Here is a 23,307-nt window from a genome sequence, read left to right as displayed (position 1 = left end):
AGTGTGGGTATGTGGTTTAGTATTCAGCAAGCTTTTCATGTTGAGCTTAGAGGCAAAGATTCAGTTGCCTTAAATGATTTTATATGGGGTTTTAAAAGGCTATTTTAAATCAAGTGAATTAAAGAAAACTAGTAAATATAAATGTGGAAGTTCTATTCTGTAAAGATGACAGGGGTGACAAGGGCCAGTTACTAAGGCAGGTAAATGACAGCAGAGGGACTGCAACTTTTTACCGATGGACTTGGTACCTTGGTCTGCCTTAGATGACAATGGTGATAGGACTGACCATAAAAGTTCAATAGAAAGGGAAAGACCTTGCCTTGATTCTAGCACTAAATATCACCCTTAAGCGCAGAAGCACTTACTGTTGCATTTGGAGACACTAATCACATTGGATTTTGCCATAATCTCCACACCTACATTTGACCTATAAAAGACAGATTTAGAAATTAATGTGGAAGTGGTCTCAAATCAGGGAGCAATCAAGAATTCACATTACTTAGTGCTTTTCTTATTTTTTGATCATAAACCAATTCCTGTGTCTAGAATTTCAGGTTTTACTAAATTTCCATTTCTTCATCTCTTCGTCCATAGAAAACTGGTACCTAGAAGGTACTGTAAGGCAACTTATTGAGATACGGATGTGAATAGGCACACACCTAGAATTTTCATTGTCTTTTAGTTTTTATTCAACCCTCATTGTTTGGTTTGTTGATAAGGACTACATATCCTAAAAGGCTAGGGAGTGCACACTATCCCCAAATAAATTCATAGGTCCTTTCCCAAATGGTTCTCTTTAACGAGTCCCCAAATTGCACTTACAATACTTTCCTTGGACTAACATGCAGCTCATACGACCATATTTGCCTGCACAACTAGCAGTAATTACCTTTAATTACCTTTCAAAGAGGTGCCTTTCTTGTTTGCTAAGATAGGAAACGTTATTGTTCTTGGAATGCATGTGGGTGAGTGCAGCGCAGGGAACATGTGGGGGCTTCACGCAGTAGAAAGCTTCTTGATCTTGAGCATCCACATACTGACACAGTTCAACACTTGAGTTTAAAGCCAGGGCACAATCAGTGTAGACTTGGGAGGTGCTGTTCACAAAGTGACCCGTGAAGATGACCCTGTCATAGGCTTTATTCCTTGCCCTCCAGAGAGCCGACACCCCCTCGCTGGGGTGGATGAGCAGGACAGACAGGAAGACCCTGCCCTCCCAGAACAGCGTGAAGCTGACAAGGTAGGTGCCATTGTTGAAGTCTGTCACTTTTCCTGAAGCGCCTGCTTTCAGAGCTGGGGAGGACATCCTGGCCCTCAGGAAGTCCCCGCCGTACTTCTTCCTGCGTCCCAGGTGGTCCCTGGCCTCCAGCAGGACGTCCAGCTGGTCCCCCACGCAGTACGTGCGCCGAGGGTTGAGGACGGTGGCGGTGCTGTGGGCGGCGCTGGTGGTGGTGCTGAAGCGGGTAACGGGTCTGCGCGGGATCTGCTGCTCTAACTTCTCCAGAACCTTCCTGACTCTCAGTTCTGTCTTTGTTGGTGACGCTGATGGATTCAGAGGTATTTCAGGGCATGAAGGCTTCATGTCATACTTCCAATGGTTGAGAGAAACGGGCAACGTGAATACAGCCCATATCTGAAATGAAAGGAAATAGAATGTAGAGGGCCTGGAGAGATGGCCCAGTGGTTACAAGCACTTGCTGTGAAAGCCTGACAATTGGAGTTTGGATCCCAGGAACTCACATGATACCAGACAAAATGTGGCACATGTGTCTGGAGACCCAATGTGCCTATGGCAATGAGAATCCTAAAGGAGAATCCCAAAGCTTGAGTTGCACCAATCTAACATTCTCAGTGGTAAAACAAGAGCAAAAGCTAGTCTGTCTCCAACACGGTGGAAGGAGAGAGAGGACCAATGCCCTGAAGTTGTCCTCTGACCTCCATACTCCCACTATGACACATGCACGCATACACACACAGGTTTTTGAAAAGAATGAATTTTTATTTTATTTTTTTTTTGAGGTAGGGTCTCACTGTATATTCACTGTGTACGTAACTAATAAAAAATAAATAGAATAAAGAACACAGAAAATGATATTATTTCTCTTCTCTAATTTTTATTTATTTATTTGAGAAAGAGAGAATGGGTGCATCAGGGCCTCCAACCACTGCAAATGAATTCCAGATGCATGTGCCACCTTGTGCATCTGGCTTACGTGGAATCTAGAGAATCGAATCTGCACCCTTGGGCTTCGCAGGCAAGTGCCTTAATCTCTAAGCCATCTCTCCAGCCCCAAAATGATACTATTTAATATAACAATTTTTGGTAGGTTTCTGTCTTGAAACTTAATTGACACTGAGATTTTTTTGGTTTACATAAAACATTTTTGTTTAGAAACTCTATTGGTGCTACTCTTTTTTTTTTTTTTTGACCAATCTAATTTGAAAGAGTCACCCAACCCCATATAGCCCTTGCTAGGATCTTCTTTGGAATGGAGGTGATATCACATACAAACTACACATACATGTACCACATACCCGTACACATGCATGAAAAATTAGTGATGATGCAATCTACTTTATAGGGTGATTGTAAAGTCTGAATTAGGATTTTTTTTTTTTTGAAGCAGGGCCTCAGTTCATCCCTGGAACTCACTCTGTAGCCAAAGTTGGCCTTGAACTCATGGTGATTCTCCTACCTCAGCCTTCCGAGTGCTGGGTTTAAAGCTGTATACCACCACACCCAGCTTGGACTTATAGATATTATCTATCTGTCTGTCTGTCTGTCCGTCCGTCTGTCCGTCCGTCTGTATATATATATATATATATATATACATATATATACATATATATACATATATATACATATATATACATATATATACATATATATACATATATATACATATATATACATATATATGTATGGAGAGAGAGAGAAAGAGAGGAGAGATGGGTGAACCAAGCCCTCTAGCCACTGCAAATGAACTCCAGACACAGGTGTCACCATGTTTATCTGGCTTTATGTGGGTATTAGGCAATCAAACCTGAATCCATAGGCTTCATAGGCAAATGCCTCAACTATGAAGCCAACTCTCTAGCCCTGAAAATTTTAAAAAATATTTTCAAAGATATTTTTAATATTTTTATTTGTGTGTGAGAGAGAGAATGGGCATGTCAGGGTTTCTAGCTGCCTCAAACGAACTCCAGATGCATGTTTCTCTTTGTGCATCTGGCTGTACATGGGTCCTAGGAAATTGAATCTAGTTCCTTTGGCTTTGCAGGCAAGCACCTTAACCACTAAGCAATCTTTCCAGCCCCCCTGGAAATGTTTTTAGCTATATAGTAGAAAACAACTCCTTGGGCTGGACAGATGGCTCAGTGGTTAAAGGCACTTGCTTACAAAGCCTGATGGCTTGTATTCAATTTACCAGTACCCAGGTAAAGCCAGATGCATAATGTGGCCCATGCATCTGGAGTTCATTTTCAGTGGGAAGCCCATTCATTCTCTCTCTTTTGCTCTATGTCCTTAAAAATAAATAATAATTCATTGTAGAAAATTGAATCTTTGTTATTGTTTTATTTTTTCTTTAAATTAAAATTTGTGAAATATGTTTAATCTCAGACAAATAAAAACAGAATAATTCATAACTACCAGATCTATCTTATAAAAATGGTACAGGTAGTTTTAAGCTGAAAGAAAAAGATGCTAATTAATAACACAAAAAATATAAAGCTGTAAAGTCACTGGTCAAAATAAATATCCAGTTAAAATCAGGATGCCCTAATATTGTGAGGAGACTGTGATAACCACTACACAATAGAAACCCAATACTGCAACTGTGACACGTGATAGAAGTCACATCTTTAGTATTAAAAGTTTAAAGCAAAACTATTGAGATAATTTCTCCAGTGATTTATTAAGGAATGCACAACATAAAAAGACATCGTGGCATCAGAAAGTTGTGTGGGTAGGAGTAAAAGCACAGAGCTCTACATGTGATCAAACTTAAATTATTATCTGTTTTTTTTTGTTTGTTTTGTTTTGAGGCAGGGTCTCACTCTAGCTCAGGCTGACCTGGAATTCACTCTGTAGTCTCAGGGTGGCCTTGAACTCACGGCGATCCTCCTACCTCTGCCTCCCGAGTGCTGGGATTAAAGGCGTGCGCCACCACGCCCGGCTGTGTCATCTGCTTTTGGTGTACTCATGTACACATGTATGTGTGTCCACAGGTGCACATACACAAGTCTGGATGTGGCATGCAAGGAGGGCAGAGCACACCCTTTAGTGGTTTCCTCTCAGATGCCATATACATTTTTTCTTTTAAAATATTTTTTAAGCCGGGCGTGGTGGCGCATGCCTTTAATCCCAGCACTTGGGAGGCAGAGGTAGGAGGATCGTTGTGAGTTCGAGGCCACCCTGAGACCCCATAGTGAGTTCCAGGTCAGCCTGGGCTAGAGTGAAACCCTACCTCGAAAAACCAAAAAAAAAAAAATTTTTTTTTTTAATCCATTTGCAAGCAGGGAAAGAAACAAGAAATACAGAAAAAAAGAATGGATGCACCAGGGCCTGTAGCCACTGCACACAGACTCCAGATGCATGTGCCATCCTGTGCATCTGGCTTTATGCAGGTACTGGGGAATTGAAGGCTCTGCAGGCAAGTGCCTTAACCATGGAGTCATCTCTCCAACCCTTACAGTTTTTCTTTTTTTTTTTTTTTTTTTTTATTTATTTATTTGAGAGCGACAGACACAGAGAGAAAGACAGGTAGAGGGAGAGAGAGAGAATGGGCGCGCCAGGGCTTCCAGCCTCTGCAAACGAACTCCAGACACGTGCGCCCCCTTGTGCATCTGGCTAACGTGGGACCTGGGGAACTGAGCCTCGAACCGGGGTCCTTAGGCTTCACAGGCAAGCGCTTAACCGCTAAGCCATCTCTCCAGCCCCAGTTTTTCTTTTTTTGAGATTAGGTCTGCCATTTGCTTAGAGCTTGACCAATATGCTAAGTTCACTGGTCAGTAAGCCCCAGGGATCCACCTGTCTTCATCTCCCGGGCAGCGGGATAATAAGCACATTCCAGCACACCTGGCTTTTTTCATATGGGTCAGGCAAGCACCTTAACAATTGAGTTATCCTCCCAGATCATAATTGGAAATTTAACAACCTCTCAGTTGCTATAGAAGCTATAAGAAGACATGAGCAAAGTCCTGAATGATCTATATATATTATCATACTAATGTGTTTTAACCAATAAAACAATTTCCCAATATTTTCATATTGCTGCAACTTAAAATGAAAAAATAATAAGTGATATTTAGATTGGTATAATAAATTTCTATGCATTAGTTTTTTTGGTGAGAAATATGACATATTTCTCACAAAAAACAACATATAAGAGAGTGAGGTATGGTCTCTCATGGCTGTCTTTAGCACCCAGGCGGTGAAGACAAGAGAACCAGCAATTCAAGGCTAGCCTCAGCTATATAGCAAGCTCAAGGCCACCTGGGCTGCATGAAATCCTGTCTCCAAAAAAAAAAAAAAAAAAAAAGATTAAAGCAACACCGCCCCCCCCCCCACAAAAGAAATGTAGCAAGAAAGTTACGTTCCAGATGAAGGACAAAAGCACATTTTGTTGCCTCCAGTGTTTACCATAAAGCCCTCTACAAGACAGAAAAGAACTTTACAAATCCCTATCCTGGGGAAAAAGGAAGAGATGCCTGAATTGAACCAGTACTTATAGGAAACCTCCTCAAAACTTAAAATTAGTTGAGGAAGGAAGAAAATGAAGGAAGAAAATCATAGCTTCAAACATAGACAACTGCTCTGTGGAAGATGGAGGTGACATTATGAGTCAGTGTATTGTGCTTCTGCATAAGAGCCACGAGCAAGTACAGCCTGTCATTCAAACCATGTCATCCACAAGCAGAAAGACATTCATTATAAAGTACCTTGACAGAAATCTAAGAAATCATAAGAACTATTAATAAAAACTGTAAAACTTACTGAAAGGCAATGAGGAAGGCCTAACTAGAGATATATATTGCTTACTGGAAAAAAAAATACAGGACCCTTCATGTATTTGAACATTTAATCTGCTACCAAAAGTGGCATCAGTTGGAAAGGATTATAATAAATAGAAGGAACAAGAAAGTGATTATTGGAGCCAGGCATGGTGGCACATGCCTTTTATCCCAGCACTCAGGAGGCACAGGTAGAAGGACTGCTGTGAGTTCAAGGCCACCATGAAATTACATAGTGAATTCCAGGTCAGCCTGGGCTACAGCAAGACCCTACCTTGAGATAAGAAAAAAAAAAAACAGTGATTATCAATAGGGAAAACAGAGAAATAAAAGAAAATTCAGCAAAACAAGACAAACAAAATTCACAAAGTAACCAGCCAACAAACCAAAATAATAATAATAATAATAATAATAATAAATGAAATAAATAAATAAGCCAAACCGAAAAAGTCTTAAAACCTAAGTGTTGTTTAAAACAATAGTTGGAACATTGAAAAAATGTTTTTATTTACTTACTTTAGAAAGAATGTGTGTATGAGTGCACCAGGGTCTCTTGTTGCAGCAAACAAACTCCAGACGCCTCACTTTGTGAACCTGGCTTTATGTGGGTGCTGCGAAATTGAGCCCAGGCCCACAGGCTTTGCAAGCAAGTGCCTTTGATGGATGAGCCATCTCCCCAGCCAGTAATCAGGAGTTTTAACAGATGTTTTTAGACAATTTATTGGAGTAGGAAAATATTTCCCTTAAAAATCATCTCAACTATTTTTAAAAGACAGATACATTTTAGTACATAAAATTGGAAGCATTCTGTTCTTCAGAAGTTCCCTAAAAGGAGGTGAAAAGACAGGTTATAAATTTTGTACAAGGAGCACATAAGTGGCAAAGGAAGCATGCCCGAGTTTAACACACACGCCCGCACGCACGCACACACGATTATTATCATGCAGCTAAGCATTGTTTAGTGACTACCATATGGGGAGAGAGCTTTGGAACCCCCCTCCTACAATCCATAGGTTTGTAGTTTGGACAAGCAAAGCTACTGTTGTAAAACACAGAAAAAAAGCAACTCCTACCTTCGTGGAGTTCTGGAAAACTGCAAAAACGATCCAGAAGGTTAACGCCAGCAACAGGAGCAGCAGGGACTTATGGCTTGTCACAGCTTTCATGGCGACAGTCCTGTAAGAAGCAGTACCCAAGCTATCACACAAAGATGCCGCAAGACCAGGAAAACGTGGAAGTGCACGAAATTGTTATGGCCCCTGATGACTTTTAACCCATGAAGAAGTCACTTCCAGAACTGTCTTGGCCGTCCCAGCTGCTCTGGTGTGCCTGGGTACTATCTGTGACTATGAGCTTTAAAAGTCCACGGAGGAGGTGGTCTATGAAGCCCACCATGAACTACAGAAGCCCAGTTGTCAAGAACCTGGAGTGGGCAGGGCACATGTGCGGCACGAGGTCCCTGTGTCACCTCACTATCCCCTTGCTTCCCCCCCCAGCCACAGAGAAGAAATAAAAACCTTACACAAATATTGACGCAGGGAACTGAGTTACTTTGGCCTTCTAAAGTCAGCTAGCTTTCTAGCTTCCTTATGGTCTCTTCTTGTCTTGCCAGCTTTGGCAGTGCCTCCTGACCTGAAAAAGAGTAACTTTAAAATTCATAATTTTTATTTTCCTTTAAACTATTTTGAGGCTTTATGAAAGTCTTTCATTCATATTGATATTTGCCTTTGACCTGGAATTGCAAGCTGCCTTTTATTTTTTTGTATCTTTTTTTCTAAGTTGTCTTTTAAAAGCCAGATGGCTGGGCCGGAGCTGCGGCTCCATGATACTGTGCTCCTCTAGAACACACGAGACTCCAGTTTCAATCCCAGTCATGCAAGAAAAGCATCAGACTGCTTGAATGCTTCTGTGTGCAACTTTCTATCCCTCAAAGTGGACTCTCATGGAAGCTCCCTTGTCCTGGACTCCCAGTTTATACATCAAATGTTTCTGTACCCTAAACCAAATAATACCCCTTTTCCTTTTCATTTCCTTTGACAAGTGTTTTCATACCTTCTTTGGTGTAAAGACTTCGTTATATCCCATACTTAGGAATTTGATGAATTTGACTGTCTTCTGGACACACCAGCGTGCTACCGACATACACTGTCCTTGACCAAAACAAGTCACAGGCACAGCTGTGATTTGTGGGCCCTTTTCTCTGCCTGTTTCACTTGGAAATGTTACGCCTGCCAGCACCACCTTAAAGTGGAATCTGGATTATAAATCAGGTCAAGGAGAAAGGATGGGGAGTGACTTGCAATGTCCTGAGACTTTAGGACACTGATTTTTTTTTTTTTTGTATTTTTCTTGTTGGTGTGTGTATGTGAATGTATGCAAGTATGTTTGTATATGTGCTGGTGCCCATGCGTGCATGTGTGTGTAGAAGTCAGAGGTTGATGTAGGGTGTGTTTCTCAGCTGCACTTCTCTAACTGAATGCAGAGCTCATCAATGCAGCTAGATATCTAGCCAGTGAGTCCCAGTTCTGCTCCTGTCTCTGCCACCTTAGTGCTGGCATGACAGGCACATGCTGCCACATCTGGCTTTTACGTGGATGCTGGGGATCCAAACTCAGGTCTTCGTGCTTACACAGCAAGCACTTTACCAACTGAGCCATCTCCCCAGCTGCCAGGAACCTAATTCTATTAAGCATAATAAATATTTGACAAGGAAGCAAGTGCCTGAAGCTGGCAGTTGAAAGACTGAGAGTACATACCATAATAACAAAATAATATAATAAAATATAAATATAAAATAATGGAATAGGTCAAGTGCCTACTTTCCATCTGAGCCTTGTTAATAAATCCAGTGACCAAGATTCAAGAGTATATTATCCTGTGCATACATGCAATCTGAAACATTTGCTGAACCAGATGGAAAGAAACTCAAGCACAATGAAGGCAAAACAATGTTCATTATGTCTCAAACCAACATAATGATAAAATTACATTTATAAGTTTGAACTCTACTTTGTATTTTCATTCTTTTAAATATATATATTTTAAAAATAGTTTATTTATTTATTTGGGGGTTTGGGTAGAGAGGGATAATGGGCATTCGAGGGCCTATGGCCATTACAAAGTCCAGATGCATACACCATCTTGTGCATCTGGCTCTATGCAGGTACTGGGGAATTGGACCTGGGTACTTTGGCTTTGCAGGCAGATGCCTTAACCACTAAGCCATCTCTCCAGTCCCAGATTTTCATTCTTCATCTGACATAAATTGTGCCAGGAAGAACAGGTGCCTGGGACACATGGAAGCACACGGATAGGCTATTGGGAAGCACATGGAGAGGGTGCAAGGAAACACGTGGACGTCTGTGGAACGGGCCCTGAGGAAGCAGCAGGCTAGTTGCCCTGTAGTTCTCTCCACAGGTCACACTTATGTCATTCTTCCCAAGAGAAAATGGACTTGAACACATTCTTAATCCTTCAAATCTTTCTCTTCCTCTCTCCTGCCCCTTCTCTCTTTTTGTTAGTCTCATGTAACCCATGCTGACCTCAAACTCCTTCTCCTCCTTCCTCCATCTCCTACATGCTGGGATTACAGGTGGTATATATCACAACATATGGCTTCTTCCAGGATTATTCTTTTAAAAAGCATGAAACAGGGCTGGAGAGATGGCTTAGTGGTTAAAGAGTTTGCTTGCAAAGCCTAAGGACCCAGGTTCTATTCTCCAGGACCCACATAAGCCAGATGCACAAGGGGGCACATGCATTTGGAGTTCCTTTGCAGTGGCTAGAGGCCCTGGTGTGCCCATTCTCTCCCTCCCTCCCTCTCTTTCTCTCTCTCTGCCTCTTTCTCTTTCTCAAATAAATAAATAAATAAAATTTAAAAAAATTTAAAGCATGAAACAATCCCTCTTTCATAAAGATCCTACAGATTTTCAAATCTTTCAAGCATTTTGGGTCATGCTTTACCAAAGGAGCTTTAACAATACATCTTTATATGATGCCCATCAAAAGAGCTGTTGTAACCTTGCATGGTTGGGCTGAGATTGTTCAGTTGCATTCTCAGGAAACTATCATGAAAGAAAATGTGATGGGTTTGGTTTGGCTGTTCCTTAGTTACAGATGCCAGCAACCTCCCAAGATCATAGCCTGCTCCGAGTCACACAGGCTTATGGATTTAATTTGCTCTCATCATATAGACATTGACATTTAACACAAACTGGCATGTTTTTATGAGACAGGTATACTAGGTCCTCTTGACTTAATGAATTGAGAACAGGGAGAGTTTAAACAATTTGTTCAGGTTATCTATTGTGTAATGAGGTTTGGAACAGTGAGTCCCAGATTTCTGTCTTTATGGTCTCTGGATCAGAGCATTTTCTGTAACTTACATAACACAATATTTCCAAGTTCTTAGATCCTGTGCTTTACATATTTATTGCCACTTTGCTTAAAGAATATGGTCTTTGTGTGTCTCTGTATGTATCTCCGTGTTTTCTTTCAAATGGTTCAAAAGCCTGGTGTCTTGGCATAAGGAAGATGGATGTTCCTCTGTGGTGTGATATCCTTGCAGTTTATGGGGTAATAAGTAAGGTCATAGCATTTGGCAAACTTTCCCCCAGCCCAAAGCCACAGATAGCTTATCTGCATCAGGCAATCACAGGGCAGGTATCCAGAGATCATTTTCTGGAGATCAGTATGTGTGCGTGGGAAGGGAGTGTGGGTGGCTACTGTGGTCTCATTCCACAGGAATGGAACAAGATGTGCTCATTCTTCAAGGAAGGCTACATGACATGGTAGAAAGTCTAATTTCCACGAGTATAGAAAAGGGGCCTTAACCGTGGGACAATGAGCATAAAGACTACAGAAGCCGCAAGAAAGAGTCCAGATTCCAGCAGTGAGGGCTTGGCATAGGGCTCATGAAGTTATGACTAAGGGTATGTGCTATGGAAGCTTGAAATCTGTTTTAACCACCAGAAGGAAAAAAGGCAAAGTTGTAGTAGATGCATGAACAGAAGGCTCACCACAGCCTCAGACTTTAAAATCACAGAGGGTTATAGACTCTGCCATTGCCAGTTATGAAAAGGAGAAACATAGAAAATTCAATGATAGTTGGTACCTTGACCCTCTTTGAAAAAAGGAGTGGAAATGCTATGACTAAGACATTTATTACCCTAGCATCTTGAAACAAAGATGGGTACCTCTGCAAAGACAATAAACCATGTGATGGTGGGGCACTTGGCAAACAGAGGCTGGCATGAGAACCCTGCCAAGTAGGGGCACTTCCTTTTGATGGCGATGGCCTAACCCTCCTATCTCCCAGTCATTGGAATATGTAGAAGATGCATGCATGTGCAGAAGGAAGTGGGGGAGTAGATATAGAGATATATATGAGATAACATTAACTAAGATTTATTAACCTTTAATGCATTAATCCTCAGAATTATACTACAAGGTAGTGAGCATTTCTAGATGAAGAAAATGAGGCATGGGGCATTAATGACATTAGCTAAGCTGGCAGTTAGTAAGTGAAAGAGGCTGGCCTTGAACCTAGATCCTGGATCTGCATTTGACACCACTGTCAGTTGCTTCCAGGAGTCCTGGGATAGTAGAAGTTATGAGGCAGAGTATAGATAGTAGATGTTAACAGCAGAAGGAGAAGCAGAGATAGCAGTTGTAGCTGTCTCATCAAGAGGGAAGATAGTCTAAAGACACATGTACTTTTGTCTAAGAGGCTATTGAAACAATGGACTCCAAGTAGATTCCCTGAGAATCTCATGATAGGGGAAGGGAAAAGGTTGGAGCCCTGTACTGATCTGAGGAGGTCTTCCATGAACAGATTTCACTCTGGCAACTTGTCAACCCTTGCAAGATACAGTGGTGCCTAGACAGTGGTGGGTCTATGATGGGCAGGCCCACACCTGGTCAGGTTATATATGCGTATAGTTATATATGCCTTTTGCCCTCTATCTTAACCTAAATCTCATGTTAGGGTCCGAAAGGACTTGGCGAGTGTGGAGGTGTGGGAGAAGATCACTAGACCTCCTTGTGACTCTTCCCAATGTGGCCACATTGAATAAATCCCCTTTTCTAGATTTTAACTATTGCTTATCTCTATTGGTCTGGTGAGGATGGGTGACTGAGCCTAGCTTGTTAGGGCTAGGTGAACTAAAGTTCCTAGAAAGGACGCACACCTATGTTAAACATTTAAGGCGGAGTAGAATTCCAGTGACACGTGGGAGTTGAAATGTTGCAAGTTCATAGCCAAGTTATCTTGGGCTATCTTAATCCCTTTAGTTGCCAATTATTGCAAACTTTGTGTCTGACCTAACATCCTGTGACCATTAGGTAAATCTTGTGGACTGTATGAACATACTCTTTGCTTTCAGAGCCCAAAAGTTGAGAATGTCATCAGATAGCATCTAAGGCCTACAGCAGAAATTTCTTCACTTTGCTGGAACCTATCTACTTGATGTTTCCCCAATGTACCTGCAAAGTATTTTCATTGTGACTTTCTTTATTCTGTTCCTATACAAGCGTCATGAAAATATTCTCATGTTAGAATATGGGGCAACCAAAATCTCTGTTCTAAGACCATGGTCATACATTTATGAAAATTGTCAATAATAATTTTTTTTTAAATTTTAAGTGCTATCACTTTCTAGCCTGTTGGTTAAGATCAAGTGCAGAAACCTTTTTTTTTTTAATAAAATATTTTATTTATTTATTTGAGAGCGACAGAGACAGAGAGAAAGACAGATAGAGGGAGAGAGAGAGAATGGGCGCGCCAGGGCTTCCAGCCTCTGCAAACGAACTCCAGACGCGTGCGCCCCCTTGTGCATCTGGCTAACGTGGGACCTGGGGAACCGAGCCTCGAACCGGGGTCCTTAGGCTTCACAGGCGAGCGCTTAACCACTAAGCCATCTCTCCAGCCCAAGTGCAAAAATCTTAAGTACTGCTGAAAACTACAGTGGGAGACTCCTGAAGACACAGCGCGCCCCTAGTGACCGCTTCAGTACTACGTCAGCAGCAGACCTACCTTGGTTAATGTCCCACTCCTCTGTTTTGGTGGTACTGTCACCAGTCACTCATGTCAGAGCCTAAGCCCTGGCACCTATCAGAGCAGAAAGCATAGCTCTCACCTCAAAGGGAATAAAGGAGTTCTTTTTTTTTTTTTTTTTGGTGGGGTCTCCTGGCGTGAAGTAGCTCCTGTGCTTGTGTCTTAGTGTTTTTCTTCACACCAGGCCTGGAGCCAGACTTCAGAAAACAGGAACCAAAATAAAACTTTCTCTCTTTCACTTGTTTTCGTTGGGCAGCAATAAGAGAAGTAGCTAATACTGATGTTGGCAATCTGAGAAGAACTTATCTCTTCCTCCCACCCCCAAATCTCAGGCAGGTTCTCAAATGTGTGGAATTCAGAATTATACAAAATCAGCTACACACACACACTCACACACACTCTTCATTTTTTTTTTTTTTTTTAGGACAGAGTTTCATGTAACTTAGGCTGGCTTCAAGGTGATTATATAGCCAAGAATAACTCTGAACTTCTGATTCTCCTACAGTCACCTCCCAACATGCTGAGTGTGAGTGATGCTGGGGCTCCAACCCAGCATTTAATGCACATTAACAAGCACTTTGCCAACTAAGTCACAACTCCAGGCCAAGTCCTTGTAGTTTTGAGTGTGACAACATGAAAGCATGTTTCCCATGAAGATGAAAAATGAAATGAGACGTGTATGAGCATTGTATTGAAGCTCACCAGCATGTGTCCAGGGTTTACTCTTACGCTGGAAAGGCATCTTAACCTTTCCTTTGTTCTTTCGAGGCAGGGTCTCACTCTAGCCCAAGCTGTGCTGGAATTCACTCTGTAGTCTCAGGGTGGCCTCGAACTCATGGCGATCCTCCTACCTCTGCCTCCCAAGTACTGGGATTAGAGGCATGTACCACCATAACCAGTGCGCCTTAACCTTTTAATTAGGCATATAAGCATGTTTGTTCAGCTAGTGATGTGGTTGGTTTCCTCTACCTCAACTGGAGAATATGAGCCCAGGCCATCTGGTTAGTTTCAGACCAAACTTGATACTTTAGGGTTCATCTACAAGATGGAAGAAGAGAAGCTTATTTTTACAACTCTCAAGGAGTCTTGCCTTTTGGGATTGACTGGGATTCTTCTGTCACCAAGGTCCTTTTAGTTATATAATTATAAAGCAAGTGTATGTCTCCTTTTTTGCAGAAAACATGAGTGAAATGGAGTAACATGAATGCAGATGTTTTAGCATAAAGAGCATTTCATCTTGAAATATAAATAGAGGCATGGTTAAGGTGTACCATTTCTCCAAAGGATTTGTTACTTGTCTGGGGGTAACCCTGCCTACTTCTCAATATGGACTTGAATTGCTCCATATGTGCAATTACTGTGTGTTCTTTCATGGCTGTTTCTGCTCTGATTTCAGCAGCTGCTAATGGCTGGTTGAGAATGGTGATCCTGACCACCAGGACAAAGAAATACAGCCTGAGTTCCCCTAGTCACCTTTGGCTGGAACAGTCTGTGAAGACAATGGACTAGGTTTACCAACATGGCCCGAACTGGGCTGCTGATGCTCATGGCTTGTATTATCTGTAACTGAAGAGACCAGAAGCTAAAAATGTATTGATGATGGATCACTGGATAATCAACTCTTGGGAGCTTTGGAGCAAACCATCACATTCTTATCTGTACTCAGATATTCATGAGCAAGCAATGGCCTTTTGTTTTCTACAGGTCATGTAATAATCATCAAACCATAGAAACCTGAAGCCAGTACTGCCTGAGACATATTCCTGAATTCTCATTTGGAAGACCAGTGTCACATCTATATGGGAACAATGAAGTCTGTATTTCAGAGATCAAATTCCAGAGGCTCATATAGAGTATGAGCTTCTATCAAGCCTTTATGTATAATTTTGAGTTCTAGTGGGAAGGTTATGCTTTAGGAGAAATGATTCTCAAGTATTCCATGCCAAGATTTTAAAAACATTAATATTTAAGAAAACAACCTGTTTGGAGAAGGAAAATATGTATAATTATGATAAAAAAGAGATTGTGTTACAGTAAATACATCTAGCCTTCAACATTCATTGTTCTGCATCTGTGGGTTCAACCAAACCAACAAAAATTTTTGAAACCAAAAATTGTGTGCAGACATCTTTTACTTCTTGTTATTTGTTAAATAATACAGTAGAACAACCATTTACAAAGTATTTCAGAAGTATGATATAAAACAATACTGGACACTAAATGGAATAATAAAAAAATGCTCAATTATCCCAAGAAGAGACAAAGAAAGGAAAAAAAAAAACAGAAATGGAATGTAGAAAACAACTATTAAAATAGCATAGTTAACTCCAAAATAGGAATAGCAATCTGAAATAAGAAAGGTCTAATCTGATGATCGACATTTTCTTCCAATAGTCAGATAATAAATGTTTTAGGAGAAGTTATAAACAAGAAAACATAATGGTTATATTAAAATGAACCTTGTAGAATTTGATTTGAATGAGAATTATCAATGTTTAGCCATGTTTGATAGACACTTGGATAGGTGTGTTTGCATTTGTATGTGGGCATGAGTTGGTATACAGGTAGACATTTCCAAGTTTTGTGCAATGGCACCTCATACTTAGGTCTTGGTTCCCAAATTCTCCACTAAATAAAAACAGAGTCCCTTGGATAAGTGTTTGGGGGATCCTAGCACTTTTGCATGAGATATTAGATGGGCCTGAGGCATCTTTTAATGCTAGGAGCTACTTTAAAAATACAGGAGCTATGGAGCTGGAGAGATGGCTCAGTGGTCAAGGAGCATGCCTGCGAAGGCTAAGGACCCAGGTTCAGTTCTCCAGGTCCCACGTAAGCCAGATGCACATGGTGGCACAAGCATCTGGAGTTCGTATGCAGTGGCAAGAGGCCCTGGCATGCCCATTCTCACTCTGTCTGTCTCCCTCGCCCTCTCTCTCTCTCTAATACATAAAAAATTTTTTAAAAATCTTTAAGTAATATAGGAGCCACCTCAAAATGGCACAGGAACTGACTTAAAAGGGCTCCAAGTTATCAAAGTTGAATTATGAGTCACAAATAAAGAAATTTTAGAAAAAAATTAAGAAAAAAAAATCTAAAGGGGAAAGGGGGGGGGGAGGGAGGGCCTTACCATGGGATATTTTTTATAATCATGGAAGTTGTTAATTTCAAAAAAGTTTTTTTTTTAAAAAAAGGAAAAGCCATTTTAGAATTTGTTAATAAAATTTTAAAAATCCATGACTGCGTTCTGATAAAAATAAATAAAAGGTTAACTGAATGGAGAAGAAGTAGCTGTTCCCTACAGAAGAATTCCAAGTAGAGTTAGTAAAAGTAAAGGAAATGCAAAATTCCCAGTAGAACACAGCACAGACATCTGGCTGGAGGCAGTGTCACTGGGTGGATCCTAAGGTGTGGTGGTAGGTTTGAGATTTCAATCTAAAGACATGCAAAGTGTGCCTAGCTGGAGTTCCTGAAGTGTGCTAGGCTGTGTCACTTTTGGCTTTTGGCTTGTACTTCTCTCTCTCTCTCTCTCTCTCTCTGCTTGGACCTGTCTGCCATTATGGAACTTCCCCGGATCTTTAAGCTTCCATAAATATCCTTTCCTCCATAACTGTGCCTGGTCTGGAAGTTCATCTCAGCGAACCTGAAGCTGTCTGCTACACTAACCATTTTTCTGTTTCTGTAAAACTTGCCCATTTCACACTCAAGGTCTCTGGCACTAGGCTGAGGCTCTGGGCTCTGAGACTTCACAATAAGGAGAGTAGTCCAAAATAAGGTATATGAACTCTGAACCACCAAGAAACAGGGTCCAGGCTTTGGAAGAGATTCCCTTAGGCCCATGCTGGCATGAAAATAAACTTTCATCCTGATTCTCCACTCAGTCTCTGGTACCCATTTTGTGTGTCTCAGTTTCCCTTAATAGAAGGTAAACAAAAATTAAATTAGGGAGCTAGAAGCTCAGATTGAGGACTTATGCCAGAAATCATCAAGGAGTATAGTGTTGGAAGAATATGAAACTAAAAGTGTTAATTAATATCCATACTGAAGGACTCGGGAACCAGATGGACGCCATGACAGGCTTCAGAGTCCTCAGTAGACCTAAGTTTCTGTTTCCCGGCAAGATCTAAGGATGGGTTTAACAGTTACTGGAAACTGATTATGCCATAAGATAAGTTCAATTCCCCTAGACCCAGCCCACCAACCTTGCCGTAAGGGTAGGCTTAACAGTTAAACTGATTATCCCATACATTCCTGAAGTCATGAGACATTCCCATAGCCATAAATGAGCTCAATTCCCCTAGCTCCAGCCCGCCAACTTTGCCCACCAAAATCCTAAGCCAACCAGAAGAGTACACTGTTTAAATCAACCAATCATGTACCCATCCCCTTCTTCTATGTTCAAACCCCTATAAAAACCCTACCCTCCCACTACTCAGGGCTCTTGTACAGACCCACTGCGTTGGTAAAGTCAAGAGACCGAGCTTATGCCCGAAAATAAAGCTCCTTGCACTTGCATATATGTTTGGTTCTCCTTGGTGGTCACTGGAGGTGCCGAGAACTGGGCATAACAAGTACTTAATGCAAATTCCAGAAAGGTGAAAAAAAAAGGAAACAGAGAGGCAATACATTATGTTCAAGTACATGTGAAAACCCAAGTGCTCACAACACCAGTCACAAAGGAGATCTCAACAACGTGCAAATTCACCACTGCAATATAACTAAAAATGACAATGCAAACTATTGGGCAAGGAATAATGATGATAGTACGCTACAATCAAGTATTGTACAACATCAAGTATTGTACAATGCCACCAAACAGTATCAAGTTAGAATATGCGAGTGTAAATGGTGCTGGTATTAAATAGCTATGAAAGCCCAACATGGTGGCACACACCTTATATCTCAGCCCTGGGGAAGCCTAAGTAGAAAGATCACCATGAATCCTAGGCCAGCCTGGGACTACAGAGTGATTGCAGGTCAGCGTAGGCTAGAGTGAGACCCTAACTTGAAAGAAAAAAAAAAAAGCTATGAAAAAGAATAAATAAAGTAGGTATCAAAGTCAAGATTAGAAAGACCACAACAGTAACAGGAAGGGAGCAAGTGTCACACTAACAGAAGAAGAAACAAACAATACAGGGATCCGCCAAGGAAAGAGCCAATTCATGAGAGCACTGAAAAGGTGGGCGACTTTCCAGCAATGTGAGCAAGGGAAGGAAAATACAGATAAATGATTGATTCAGAGAGTAAAACAGGGCATACCACATCTGACTTTTTTTAATTCATGAGAGAAAACTAAAATAAATTGATTCCAACATATCTGCCAAGTTTGACCGGAGGAAATATATTTTTTATGTATGTAAGTACAAAATTAAAAAAAAATAAGGAAGGTAGTTATTCCGTGCATAGTGACTTTGTTTCAGGGTCTAGGCGTGGAATGGGGAGGAGGGAGGAACTTCTGTGGTAGAAAAACCTCATGCCTAGTACTCAGCCAAGCCCTCACCATCCGCCCTGGGGCAGGACAGAGACACAGGGAAAACAGAGAGGACAGGGTCAGAAACGGAACCCTTCACTCCAACGTCTGGTTAGGTCTCTTACCTGCTGTGAAGTTTACCTACCATGGAGACACTATTACTTTTATATAGACATAGGTCAAATATGAATGTAATAACAGCAATAAACCATGCTTGAAGGCCCAAGCATACATGAGATTTGCTTCTGGACTTACTGCTTTCCCCAACATAAATCTGCAATTTTCTGGAATCTCACAAACAAGGCTGTAAACTGTGATCACAATAAAAATGTGTCTAGACTTCCTTGTGCAGCATTTGTGATCTATGCTTCTGTCTTACCATATGTCACCTATCCAATGTACCCCAGGGACAACTCTATAATCTCACCTACCAAGAGATAGAGACGGAGAGAGAGACAGAGATACATCCTGAGAATAATGTAACTTTAGCAGCCATCAACACTGTATATATGGCTATTGTTAAGATACTTGTGTGAGACGCCCACACTTACACTTGGGGATGATGTATCCTTTCCCTAAGGACCTCTCCTTCTATTAATGCCTATGTTTAAATCTATGCTAATATGCTAATACCTTTTCTCTCTTTCTTTTCTTTTTTTTCTGAGGTAGGGTCTTATTCTAGCTCAGGTTGACCTGAAATTCACTAAATAATCTCAGGGTGGCCTTGAACTCTGCCGATCCTCCTACATCTGCCTTCCTAGTGCTGGGATAAAAGGCATGCGCCACCATGCTCAGCTGTAACACCTTTCCTTTTTCTTTCTTTCTTTCTTCTTCTTTTTTAAATAATGTTGGCTATAGGTTTGTCATAAACAGCCTTCATTTAATTTAATTTATTTTTATTTATTTATTTATTTTTCTTTATTTAAGAGAGAAAAAGGGGGAGAGGGAGAGATTGAGAGAGAGAGAGAGAGAGAATGGGCATGCCAGGGCCTCCAGCCATTGCAAACAAACTCCAAACACATGCACCCCCTTGTGCATCTGGCTTATGTGGGTCCTGGAGAATTGAACTGGGATCCTTTGGCTTTGCAGGCAAATGACTTAACTGCTAAGCCATAGCAACACCTTTTCTTTCTTTTTTTGTTAATTTTTTTCTCAGTTTTTATTAACATTTGGCATAATTATAAAAAATATCACATGGTAATACTCTCCCTCCCCCCACATTCCCCTTTGAAATTCCATTCTCCATCATACCCCTCCCCATCTCAATCAGTCTCTCTTTTATTTTGATGTCATTAACTTTTCCTCCTCTTATGATGGTCTTGTGTAGGTAGAGTCAGGCACTATGAGGTCATGGATAACCAGGCCATTTTATGTCTGGAGGGAGCACATTGTAATGAGTCCTACCCTTCCTTTGGCTCTTACATTCTTCCCGCCACCTCTTCCACATTAGACCCTGAGCCTTGGAAGGTGTGATGGAGATGTTACTCAGTACTCCAGTCACTTCTTTCCAGAACTATGATACCTTCTGAGTCATCCCAAGGTCACTGCCATCTGAAAAGAGAAGATTCTGTACCCAAAGTGAGAGTAGCGTTAATATAAGGGTATATATATTAGGAGAAGTGCTTACTGAGAAGTTTGGTAAGCATAGTATATACATTTTTTCCAGACATCAGCAGATATTACACCCCTAGGGCTCATGATTACTCCAGTTTTAAGTTTTCAGTATCAGGGATATATTCCTTCCCATTGAGCGGGCCTCCAGTCCAATTGGAGGGAAGTTGCTTTCCACCATGACAGACCTGCCACTATTGCACCTGTTGGCTCTATTGTACTGGCTGGCCAAATAGAAGGCTTGCAGTGTCCACTGTTGAGTATCTTCACTGGTGGTATCTGTGTCTCCCATTGAACTACATGTAGAATGGCTTCTTCCAGCTTTCTGTCAGCTGGTCAGAGGTTATCAGCTCAGTTCCAGCAGGATTTCTCAATGGCCTTGCAGCCCAAGTATGTGGAGTCTTTAGCAATAGAGTCTTACCATCTATTCCTGCTGTGAAACCAAGGACCTCAGCAATGATATACAATATTTTGGGGGCATCAGGGACCTCCCTGGCTAACAACTTACTGGAGGTATCCCATCCCTGGCACTGAAAATTTTCTAGCAAATGTTCCTTCTTCTTGATGACTTGTTTTGAGGAGTATTGGTCAGTATTTATATAGTTTCCTCAGATGGGATTTGTCTGTTTTGTTTTTTTTTTTCTTTGCTTCCTTTTGGTTAGACTGGGTTTATGAGTTTGAGAAGACTAGGGAGATAACATGTCATTTTCATCACATGATAGAATGGAACACATGGTTATGACCAGTGCTGCTGATGCTGGTCAGTGGCAGCCTGAACAGAGCCGAGCTGGAGACACAGCCCCACACTGTTGCCTGCAGCAGGAGCAGGAGGACTTCTTCCCCAGCATCATCATTCCACTGAAGCTGGGCTTCTTGACTGTACTGCTGAGTCTGTATCAAACAAAGATTGGGTTATTAAGAAAAGGTGTTGTGGACTTTCGGTTAAGATGCCGGCGTAGGTACCACGCCAAAGCAGCCTGGTGGTATCTCTGTCTCCCATTGAACTACATGTAGAATGGCTTCTTCCAGCTTTCTGTCAGTTGGTCAGAGGTTATCAGCTCAGTTCCAGCAGGATTTCTCAGTGGCCTTGCAGCCCAAGTATGTGGAGTCTTCAGCAATAGAGTCTTACCATCTATTCCTGGTGTGAAACCAAGGGCCTTGGCAATGACCTATAATATTTTGGGGTCACCAGGGACCTCCCTGGCCAACAACTTACTGGAGGTATCCCATCCTTGGCATTGAAAATTTTCTAACAACGATCTATGGCTCCTGAATGTTCCATTGTCTGAAACCAGAGGATTCCATATTATTTATTTATATCCTCTTAGATTTTGATTATCCCTCCCTCCACCTTTCCTTTACTCAATCTCTTCCCCTGACCTCACTTTGGGCCTTTTCACCCCCATTAATCCATTCTTTTACTTACATATATACAATACCAACCTATTAAGTACCCTCTTCCCTTCCTTTCTCTTCCCTTTATATCTCCTTTTTAACTTACTGGCCTCTGCTACTGAGTTTTTTCCTTCTCACGCAGAAGCCCAATCATCTGTAGCTAGGATCCACATATGAGGGAGAACATGCGGTGCTTGGCTTTCTGGTCCTGGGCTACCTCACTTAGTATAATCCTTCCCAGATCCATCCATTTTCCTACAAATTTCATAACTTCATTTTTCTTTACCGCTGAGTAGAACTCCATTGTATAAATGTGCCACATCTTCATTATCCACTCATCTGTTGAGAAACATCTAGGCTGGTTCCATTTCCCAGCTATTATGAATTGAGCAGCAATAAACATGGTTGAGCATGTACTTCTAAGGAAATGGGATGAGTCCTTAGGATATATGCCTAGGAGTGCTATAGCTGGGTCATATGATAGATCAATCTTTAGCTGTCTTAGGAACCTCCACACTGATTTCCACAATGGGTGGACCACATTGCATTCCCATCAACAGTGTGGAAGGGTTCCCCTTTTTCCATATCCCCGCCAGCATTTATGATCATTTGTTTTCATGATGGTAGCCAATCTGACAGGAGTGAGATGGAATCTCAATGTAGTTTTAATGTGTATTTCCCTGATAACTAGGGATGTAGAACATTTTTTTAGATGCTTATACACCATCTGTATTTCCTCTTTTGAGAACTCTCTATTTAGCTCCAAAGACCATTTTTTAATTGGCTTGTTTGATTTCTTATTATTTAACTTTTTAAGTTCTTTGTATATCCTAGATATTAATCCTCTATTAAATATATAGCTGGCAAAGACTTTTTCCATCCTGTAGGTTGCCTCTTTGCTTTATTCACAGTGTCCTTTGCAGTACAAAATACTTTTAATTTCATGAGATCCCAGTGGTTAATCTGTGGTTTTATTGCCTGAGCAATTGGGGTTATATTCAGAAAGTCTTTTCCAAGACCAATATGTTGAAGGGTTTCCCCTACTTTTTCCTCTAGCAATTTCAGTTTCAGGTCTGATGTTAAGGTCTTTAATCCATTTGGACTTAATTCTTGTGCATGGCAAGAGAGAAGAATCTATTTTCATCCTTCTGCAGATATAGATCCAGTTTTCCCAACACCATTTGCTGAAGAGGCTGTCTTTTCTCCAATGAGTATTTTTGGCATTTTTATCGAATATCAGGTAGCTATAGCTACCTGGACTTATATCTGGATCCTCTATTCTGTTCCATTGATCTACATATCTGCTTTTGTGCCAGTACCATGCTGTTTTTGTTACTATGGCTCTTTAGTATAGGTTAAAATCAGGTATGGTGATACCACCAGCCTTATTTTTGTTGCTCAGTATTTTTTTAGATATTTGAGGTTTTTTGTGATTCCAGATGAGTTTTTGGATTGTTTTTTCTCTTTCCATAAAGAATGCCTTTGGAATTTTGATGGGGATTGCATTAAATGTGTAGATTGCTTTTGGTAAGATTGCCATTTTCACAATATTGATTCTTCCAATACAGGAACAAGGGATGTTTTTCCATTTCCTAGTGTCTTCTGCAATTTTTCACTTGAGTGTTTTATAATTTTCATTGTAGAGATCCTTTACTTCCTTGGCTAGGTTTATTCCAAGGTACTTTATTTTCTTTGATGCAATTGTGAATGGGAGTGATTCTCTGATTTCATCCTCTGTGTGTTTGTTGTTAGCATATATGAAGGC

The 23,307-nt window shown here is 41.0% G+C and overlaps 1 protein-coding gene across 11 annotated transcripts in view; it reads right to left on the bottom strand.

Moving 5' to 3' along the window:
• The window catches only part of LOC101594698 (NXPE family member 4), a 76,432-nt gene that overhangs the window by 4,770 nt on the left and 48,355 nt on the right, over positions 1 to 23,307 (bottom strand). For 8 of the 11 annotated variants that reach the window (XM_045146408.1, XM_045146407.1, XM_045146404.1 and 5 more), the window contains 4 exons: positions 7,538 to 7,647; positions 7,089 to 7,191; positions 900 to 1,633; positions 366 to 427 (listed from right to left, as the gene is read on the bottom strand). In XM_045146408.1, coding sequence (XP_045002343.1) covers positions 366 to 427; positions 900 to 1,633; positions 7,089 to 7,181 — 889 coding nt within the window. In that variant the 5' untranslated portion in view covers positions 7,182 to 7,191; positions 7,538 to 7,647. Of the gene's footprint in view, positions 1 to 365; positions 428 to 899; positions 1,634 to 6,531; positions 6,581 to 7,088; positions 7,192 to 7,537; positions 7,662 to 23,307 lie in introns of those variants that run through there. The other 3 variants (XM_045146406.1, XM_045146413.1, XM_045146414.1) reach the window with 3 other exon arrangements.

This window comes from Jaculus jaculus, chromosome 3 (assembly GCF_020740685.1).
Source record: "Jaculus jaculus isolate mJacJac1 chromosome 3, mJacJac1.mat.Y.cur, whole genome shotgun sequence".
NCBI classification, from domain to species: Eukaryota; Metazoa; Chordata; class Mammalia; order Rodentia; family Dipodidae; genus Jaculus; species Jaculus jaculus.
Note: the sequence above shows the minus strand (reverse complement) of the source record. Positions and strands in the feature narration are given on the sequence as shown.